An 8,954-nucleotide genomic window follows, 5' to 3' on the forward strand; every position below is an offset into this window, starting at 1 on the left:
CCAGTTCAGCTCCTTCACTGCCTTCTCCTTCCTCAACCCCCTGCAAGCTGGTGTCCGCTCCTCCACAGAAACAGCTTTTCTGCAGCCTCAGTGAGTCTTTACCTAATTCTGGGCATCTCTTCTGTTTGCAGAACCTGAACGGGGAGAGGTCTCTGCTATGAAGAGTGCAGATGTGGATGCTTCTGTCTGGGTGCATGGAGCTGAGAGGCTGGCCAGGCCTGGCCTATATGCTGCTGACTTTGCAGCCACTCCCTGGGCCAGAGGGGCTTCAGGCTAGAGTCTGAGCCTCATGGGTCAGCAGCTGTGATGTCACCAATTGTGACCTCAAGGACTTATGACCTCGCAATGGGCTTGTAGGCACTGCCTGTCTGGGGGCCCTGGGGCTGCTGTTCCTGTGGTAGGGTGGCAGCTGGGACCATGGCCAGCTTCAGTCCCCCTGGCGTCACATAAGCCAGCCCACGGGGTCCTGCAGCTTGTCCTTTCTGGCTGGAAGCTCCGGGCATAACCTGGGACTGGGTCTCCCCAGAGAGGGCTCTAGCCAGGGCCCTGCCAGCCTCGGGGGCCACAGCGGCTCTCACACCAGCATCTTGCTGGGCAGAAGCAGTTCCAGGACGCTCTGATCACACCTCATCATCATCACTGCCAGGATTCAAGGCAGCTGCCTGGTGAGCGCTGGCAGCCTGCGTGGCTGGAAAGGACAGTCCCAAGTCGGTTAGGGACTTGGGAAGCAACAACAGGGTGGTGAAGAGCCTGGGACGGGGTCATGATGGCAGAAGGCAGCCCTGGACTCTGCAGCACCCCTGCCCCTGGGGGGCAGATTCAGCAGTCAGCTTACAGGGTCATCCCCATGACCTAGGGGTCAGGTGGGAGGGTATGGGATGGGCCTGAGGGTATGGGATGGGTCCCTGACAGCATCTGCTGCAAATCTCTGGAGCGCTCCTGCCTCCCTTGATCCCTCAGTTCCTGTGGTAATGCTGCTTCCCTGGTCCAGGACTGTCTAAGGCTGCGTGGCCCAGCAGGAGGAGCACAGGCCACCCATCCTGAACCTCTTCCCCCACTCACTGTGTGAATGCAGGCAAATCAGTTAACTTCCCAGAGCCTCAGTTTCCTCACCTGAATTATGAAGGTTAGCATAATATGTTCTCCATGAAGTAGAAAAATAAATGAAGTGAGGTTATGCATAGAATGTAGCAGACACTTAGCAGAGGCCACAGGCACCATTCTACAGCCTCCCACTGTGGCCCTGCTGCCTGTCCTGGCCCAGGCTTCCCCGTGCTGCGCACTCCTCAGGGTTGAGCCTAGGCTGGAGGTGACTCGCCCAAGTGCACCTAAAAGGAAGGGGCTGAGCTGGGGCCTGGCCTAGGCTGTGGCTGCAGGACTGTGGGCTTAGGCCCAGCGAAGGCATCCCAGAGTCCTCAGGACAGCCAGGGCTGCAGGGGCGGGGGCACCAAGACCCCCTTTAGCCAGCACCGGGGTAGAAAGCTGCACCCTGTACTAGGCTAGTGGACAAGTCAGTGGGGAAGCCCACCCTTCAGGGCCCAGGGACTTCTTGGTGCAGGCAGGGGACAGGTCATGAGCAGGGCTGGCAGTATTTCTGGGCCAGGGCAAAGGCCCTCTGGATGGCTGATCTTCCAGAGTCAGAGACGGTGTGCGGAGGCGGTAGGTGGGTGGGTGTGTTCTGGCTCACAGACAGGCTGGTCTCCCATGCCATGGCCATGGTCCTGGGGGCCTGTGTTCAGTGTCCAGTGTGTAGCCTCCTGTCTAGGACCTTGAGCCATTCCACACTTGGCAGCAGGCAGCCTTCTAGCTGGCCCCGTACCCCACCCTCAGAGGGATGGATGAGCAGCATGGCACATTATGGAATCACTGCCGAGCAGGCTTGCCCAAGCCCACCGGCTTTTGGGGGGCCCCAGAATCCCAGATTTGGGAATGGCAGTCAGTGAGGCGAGGTGGGAGACCTGCTTAGCGACCTCTTTCTCAGCCTGGGTCCTCTGAGGCTGGGGCGTTTGCAGCGGTTGCTGGGCATGGGTGTGTAGATGTGCAGTCCCCAAGCAGGCCCTGGACAGGTGCGAGTGCAGAGCTGCACTTGGGAGCTGCACCCAGGAGGTGCTGAGAGGAAAGTGGATGTGGGGAGGGAAGGGGAGGAGAGGATGCACTCTGGGGTGTGTCTTCACCGCGGCTGCAGCACAGCCAACCCCCACGGGCTGCTGTGAGTGACTGTGGAGAGCATAACTCCGAGCTTCCCCCACAGAGGGGCAAGGGAGCTAGGGTATTTATCCAATTCCCTGCCCTCATTGGTGAGGGGTGGCTCTCACTCTCTGTGCATGGCCTAGTGTGTCTCTACAGCCAGAGGGAGTCAAAGGCCTGGCCTCCAGGTATGGAGGTGAGGGCGGAGGGGCTATGCATGGGCCCCTGACAGCATCTGCTGCAAATCTCTGGCTGAAGCCAGGTCCTCACTGGCACGCGGGCTCCCTGCTCCTGAGGCATCCCCACCAAAGCAGCACATGGTCCTCTGGGCTGAGGGCCTTCGGTGGAGCACCAGGTAGGATGGGACAGGGTGTGGTGTGGAGGGACCGGCAGGCCTGTGAGCTGGGCTGTCCCAATGCTGCCCACCGGATGTGGGAGGAGGCAGACATTCCTCAGGGCCACACCCCTGCCCCTGTAAGGCACACCGAATGGCCCTATCCATCAAGAAACCTCCCAGAGGGCAGTGGGGCTGCGGGAGCCTGCGGAGACAAAGCCGGCACAGCCCTGGAGGGGCAGGGTTGTGGAGCAGGGAGGCAGGGGGTGGCTGGCAAGGGTGTTAGAGGGTCTTTGAGGCCGGGGGTGGCTCTAGAGCAGTGGTCCCTAACCTTTTTGGCACCATGGTTTCATGGAAGATAATTTTTCCATGGACACCGTGGTGAGTGGTGGTGACTGGTTTAGGATGAAAGTGTTCCACCTCAGATCATCAGGGAGGAGCTGGATTCTCATAAGGAGTGTAGCGCCTAGGTCCCCCATATGCTCAGTTCACAATGGGGTCTGCACTCCTATGAGAATCTAATGCTGCCGCTGATCTGACAGGAGGTGGAGCTCAGGCGACAATGCTCACTCACCTGCCACCCACCTCCTGCTGTGTGACCCAGTTCCGAACAGGCTGCTGGTACTGTTCCGTGGCCCAGGGGTTGGAGACCCCAGCTGTAGAGCACCCACCATGCTGGAGCAGGGTGTAGCCTGCACCGTGTCAGGTCTCCTGCAACTGCACCATCCTGGCCCCACACAGCGATGGCCCCCAAAGGCTGCCCATATCTCCTCTTCATGGGCAGGCTGCTCTGGTAGGGGTGATGCCTCCTCAGTGTCATACACATGGGGCTTCAGCACAGCAAGGCCGACTGAGAACCCCCAGCAGCCAGGGAACCACACATCAGGGGTCACCTTGACCAAAGGGCTGGCCCTCCTGAGAGAGGACAGGAGCCAAACACTCAGGCCTAGGGTTCTGGTGAAGCACAACCTCCAAGCTTGTCGCTAGAACCACACCTGGGGAAGCAGCAGACTTCCTTCCAGTGGCCAGAGCTGTGCTGTCCAATGCAGCAGGCACTGGCCACGTGCAGCTAGCTGTTCAGTTATTAGAATTAAATACAACTGAAAACTCTTCAGTCCCTCAGTCATGCTCAGCCAATGGCCTCATGTAGCCAGCAGCGGCCATCTCGGACAGCATGGACCTAGGGCATTTCCATCATCTCAGAAAGTTCTACTGAACGGTGCTGGTCCCAGAGAAAGGCCACTACCTGGCTGGGCCGCAAGGACCCAGCCCCCCAGACCAGGTATCAGCCCCCCTCCCCGACCAGGGCTTTACTCGCCCGCTCAGGGGACCAAATGTGGCACCTGGGGAAACTGGCAAGCAGTCGGCATTGTCATAGCATGCTTCAGGGTCCGTGTGGTGGCATGCTGGCTGAGGTAGCTACCATGACGACACACCAGTGAGAAGGAGCAGGTGACATGCTGCCACAAAGGACACCAGGGATCAGACCTTACCCTCCACTAGTCTCAATGCTCACCTAACTCTGCTCACCTGGGGTGCTTTAAAATGTATGTACAGCAGGGCCGGGCACGGTGGCTCACGCCTATAATCCCAACACTTTGGGAGGCCGAGGCGGATAGATGACCTGAGGTCAGGAGTTCGAGACCAGCCTGCCCAACGTGGTGAAACCCCGTCTCTACTAAAAATACAAAAATTAGCCAGGCATGGTGGCAGGCGCCTGTAATCCCAGCTACTCAAGAGGCTGAGGCAGGAGAATCGTTTGAACCTGGGAGGCGGAGGTTGCGGTAAGCCAAGATCGCACCATTGTACTCCAGCCTGGGGACAAGAGCGAGACTTCGTCTCAAAAAACAAACAAAAACAAACAAACAAAATGTATGTACAGGCTGGGAAATATAGTGAGACCCCATTTCTACAAAAATAAATAATTAGTGGGGCATAGTAGCACACGCCTGTGCGCCCAGCTACTCGGGAGGCTGAGGTGGGAGGATCACTTGAGCCCAGGAGGTTGAGGCAGCAGTGAGCCATGATCACACCACTGCACTCTAGCCTGGGCAGCAGATCAAGACTTTGTCTCAAAACAAACAAAAAACTAGAAATGGACTTACCATATGACCCAGCAATGTATCTCAGAGAAATGAAGACTTATTTTCATGCAGAAACTTGCATCTGAATATTAATAGTGGCTTTGTAAGTGCCCCAAGCTGGAGGCCTGAGGAGCTGCACAACTGCGCCCTGGAACAGTGCTCAGCAGCAGGAGGGACAGACTGTGGGTGGAGTTTGGGCAGATCTGGAGGAAAGCAGGATGAGAAGGAGCCAGTCTCACAAAGACACCTCGTGTGCAGTTCCTCTGCATAGCGCTCCTGAAATCACATGGCTGCCCCATGATGAGGACAGATGAGTGGCTGCCAGGGTTGGGGAACCGGGCTGCGGACAGGTGTGGCTGTGGAGGGGTAAGCGTGAGAGAGCCTTGGGGAGAGCATCTGGTGAGGACCTTGATTATGGTGGTCACTACACCACCATCATCAGCTACATACAGGAGAAAATTGCACAGAGCGGTGCATGCACAGGGCAGTGATGCAGGTCATTTGGCGGTCCGCAGGCATCCCCAGCCCCGCTGGGCTGCTCTGTCCCTCTGCCTTCTGCCTCCCACCACTCCTGCCCCCTCTGATGTCTCCTCCTGTCTTCCAGCCATGGACGAGAGGTGTGCCACAGCTTAACCCGCTCAGTGATGGACTCCAATGCCCGCAAGAAGTCTCACCTGGGTAAGAAGTGGAGGATCCAGGCCCAGGAGAATTTTGCCAAGAAGTTTCCGTACAGGTGCAGGACGCTCACACCTCTGGAACCAAGCCTTGCCTCCCCCAGGTCACCCCAGCATCCTGGGAACCCAAATGCATTCTGTGGGGCTGCAGCTGGGAGGGGGTTTATCCACAGGGAGCCCCTCAGCAGCCCTTGCGCAGCTGACAGTCTGGGGTCTGCCTTCATTACCCCCATCACAGCCTAAGCTGAGGGGTCTCTGGGTGGGCTCAGGCCTCCTTGGGTCATCCCAGAGCCCAGGCCAGCTACTTCCCCAAGTCACCCTAGGAGCATGGCCACAGACGACTGCCCCTCCTGAACTGTGTTGGAATTGGTGTGCTGGGCACCCATTGTTTGTGAGCTCCTGGGACTCGCAACTAGCCAGGATAACAGGCTGCCCAAGGGGGCCTGGGCCAAGTCTCCATGGGGCACTCCACATAAGGACAGAGCCACAGGCCCAACAGGCAAAACAAACACAAGGGAAACCTTGCCAGCAATGCCCCGGGCGCAGGGCAGCTGGCCTCCCACCTGCAGGACAGCAGGCAGCACCTGGCACTGGGGCTCAGCTTGGCACCCTGCAACCTCAAGCTTCTCACTCCATGCTCACCCCCCAACCCAGAAACAGGTGTTGTGCGCCCAGCGGTGGCCCTGGATGCTTGTCAGGGCTGCCCACAGGGACCATGGGGTACCACCTGAGCAGCAACGCTGGAGGGAGGTGGGGATGATAAGCTCCATGCTGTGCCCCTGTGCCAGGCCAGCTGAGCACCTGTCCTTGTCCTTGCCCCTGGAGACTCTAGCCATAGCCTTGCACCCCATTATGTCCCCCACCGCAGACACTGTCACATGAGGCCCAGGTGGCAGGTACACACCGCACAGGGTGGCCTCAGGTTGAAAACGGGAGGCCAGCACCCGGGGGCTCAGGTGTCCTGGACCATTTGGCTGCTGTGGCCATGACAAGGCTCTGGAGGCGGCTGCAGCTTAGCTCCCACCTCCTGGCTGTGGAACCTCTGTGCCTCAGTTTCCTTGTCTATAAAGTGTGAGTAACAACTGCCTCACAGCACGCTTGTGAGATGACATATGGGCTAATATTTGTGAAGCACTTAGAACAGTGCCTGGCAGATGGAAAGTTCCAGATGAGTGAGAGCTACTTCAGGAGGCTGGTGGCTGGTGGACATGTTGACACTCCAAGTGCTGTTGCAGGTTCTCGGGGCTGACAGAGCCTGACCCTGAGCCCCTGCATCCCTGGGAGGTCGCAAACAACTTGAACACAGTGGAGCTGCCTCTGCAGAAGAGGTTGGTGCCAACGAGGTCCATCCCAGTCCGAGGGTAAGTGCCTGCCCTGATGCCACTGTCCCCACTGGCTGTGTGCATGCTGCTTGGCCTTCTGTCCCCTGGTTTTGCATGCAGAAGTTCACGTCATCCTCCCAGCATGTGCCACTTTAAAGCTGAGGAAACTGAGGCAGAGAAGGGGGACGCTAAAGCCTGGTGACTGTTCCCACAACCAGACAGCATCCAGACAAGGGCACACAGAATCTTCCCTGGGCAGGGCCCAGGCCAGCGGGGGCAGGCCTAGTTGCATGAGTGGTGGAGAAACTGGCCTCGGTGCAGCAGGAGCTTAGCCAAGTCCTCCACATGGGAGAGCAGCAAGGGAAGGAGCTGGGAGCTTCTGCGCTCAGTGCAGCTGCACTGGGCCAGCTAATGCTGTACTCCAAGGGTAGAGGCCCTGGCTGGGACCTCTGCACTGGGAGGCCCTCAGCTGACCACAGTACAAACTCTCATGCCCCCTCGTCACCCCATGCATGGAGCACTCAAGGAAACCCTGGACACCTTTGGAAAGATCCAGTCACGGAAAAGCAGACCCTCAGGCACACCTACTCCCTCCTAAACAGATGTGGAGAAAGAAACAGAGCTTCTGACCCGGCGGCTCCTCAGTCATGCACGGCATGGGGAACAGCTGTGTGGCACTGAAGGGCTTCCTCCTCTAGCGGTGCAGGATCCCTAGCCTCCTGAATGCCCTGGCCCCCAGCCCACTCCAGTTAATGTCAGGGGCAAGGCGGGGTCTGTGTTGACTTTTCTGTGCCCATTGTTTACTATACTGCATGTCAACTCTGGCCAGCCATAAGGACGCACATGAGCTCCCCTGAACAGATACCTGGAGAGACAGTAGCGCCACACACACACACACACACACACACACACACACAAAGAACAGATGCATACGCACACTCAGCACACAAACAGAGCAAACGGCCCTGGCCTTTGCCAGGCGTCACTCTCTGTAGTTTGGCTATAGGCACATCAGATCCCTAGGCTTTTGCCCCACATCTCCAAGCTGAAGCGATAGGGCTTAGCGGCCAGGGCTGGGTTCTGAGAGCTCAGATGTTCCTGGTCTCAGATTCTACCCATGCAAAATGGAGTGGCTTAGAGTCAGGGGCAGCTGTGGGGTCAGAGCAGAGGCCTGGGGCTGAACGCCTGCTGTTGGGAACATGTCAGGGAGCTGAAGGGGGCAGTGTGCAGAGCAGAGATAGGGGAGAGATAATTGACCAGGGACTGAGCGGCTCCCAGAGCCCAGTCACAGTGGGGAGTCGGTCCCATGCCAGGGCTGGAGGAGTGGGCATTGGTGAGTTTCCACATCTCTACAGCCAGGCCCATGAGCACAAGAGCTAGGGAAGGGGCTGTGGGTGTCAGCCTTGGTCAAATGGCAGCAAAACAGTGGGGAGCAGGCAGAAGGGAGCTTTCCCACCCGTCCTGTGGGGGAGCTGCAGAGACAGTCAAGCCTGCGGGTGGCAGGCTGGGTCCTGCATGTAGCTGCTGGGAGATGGGCTGGAAGGAGTGGGAGAGAGAGGATGGCCTCACACTCAGGTTGGCGTGGCAGAGAGGTATGCCTCCAGCAGGCGCTAAAAATAAAGCTCTCTTAGTGGATGGGCAGGACTCGAGACCATGTCCCCAGCCACTTATGGGCCAGGGGCCCAGGAGGCACTGGGGGGCTTCTAGATTCTGGCTTGGATATCGGGCGGCTGGAGGAGCCTGCGTGGGTGTGTGAGTGTGCGGTGCCCCCATGGCTTCCTGGGACACCAGGCGGCAGCCGCTCCGTGTGGAGGGGCCAGGCCGAGCCTGGTTGGGAGCAGATGTTGGTTGGAGCCCTCCCAGATGTGACCCTGACTGACTTCTCTGGGCTGCAATGGCTGCAGCCAGCAGGGATCCTGAAGGCCAGGTGTGGCTCTGTGTGGCTTCTCTAGGCTCAGGGCTTCAGATTTTATATCACCGTCCAGCTCCTGCCCGGCACCACTACCAGCACCACTGCCACCTCCACTGTGCAACCTTTGGGAACTCAAGTTGCTGAGTCGCCGCTTCCCCAGACAACTCGCCTTCCTGCTGTCCGCCCCGCACACTAAAGCTACCGGCCCCCAGACCAGCGAGGCGAAAGGGCCATCCAGGGGCCGCTCCTAGAGCCTGGGCTCTGTGTGGCCTCCTTGTTGGCCACCTTCTCCTTGGCAGGCTCTGGGCAATGGCCACAGAGACTTTAGTGAAGCAGTCAGCCTTCATGGCCATCATAGACCAGGAGAACTTTGCGGTCCCCCCAAAAAGCTACGCCAAGCTAATAAACTTCGGGTTCCCACCCCACTTCCAGTTGGAATGA

The 8,954-nt window shown here is 58.5% G+C and overlaps 1 protein-coding gene across 1 annotated transcript; it reads left to right on the forward strand.

Moving 5' to 3' along the window:
- The first annotated feature begins 326 nt into the window (after positions 1-326).
- Positions 327-8,954, forward strand: LOC105533159 (chromosome unknown open reading frame, human C3orf22). Its single transcript, XM_011971510.1, has 4 exons — positions 327-665; positions 5,210-5,338; positions 6,515-6,640; positions 8,554-8,954. Exons 2-4 carry the CDS (start codon positions 5,250-5,252, stop codon positions 8,762-8,764), a joined length of 426 nt encoding a protein of 141 aa, XP_011826900.1. The 5' UTR covers positions 327-665; positions 5,210-5,249; the 3' UTR covers positions 8,765-8,954.

This window comes from Mandrillus leucophaeus, unplaced genomic scaffold, assembly GCF_000951045.1.
Source record: "Mandrillus leucophaeus isolate KB7577 unplaced genomic scaffold, Mleu.le_1.0 Scaffold123, whole genome shotgun sequence".
In the NCBI taxonomy this organism is placed as follows: Eukaryota; Metazoa; Chordata; class Mammalia; order Primates; family Cercopithecidae; genus Mandrillus; species Mandrillus leucophaeus.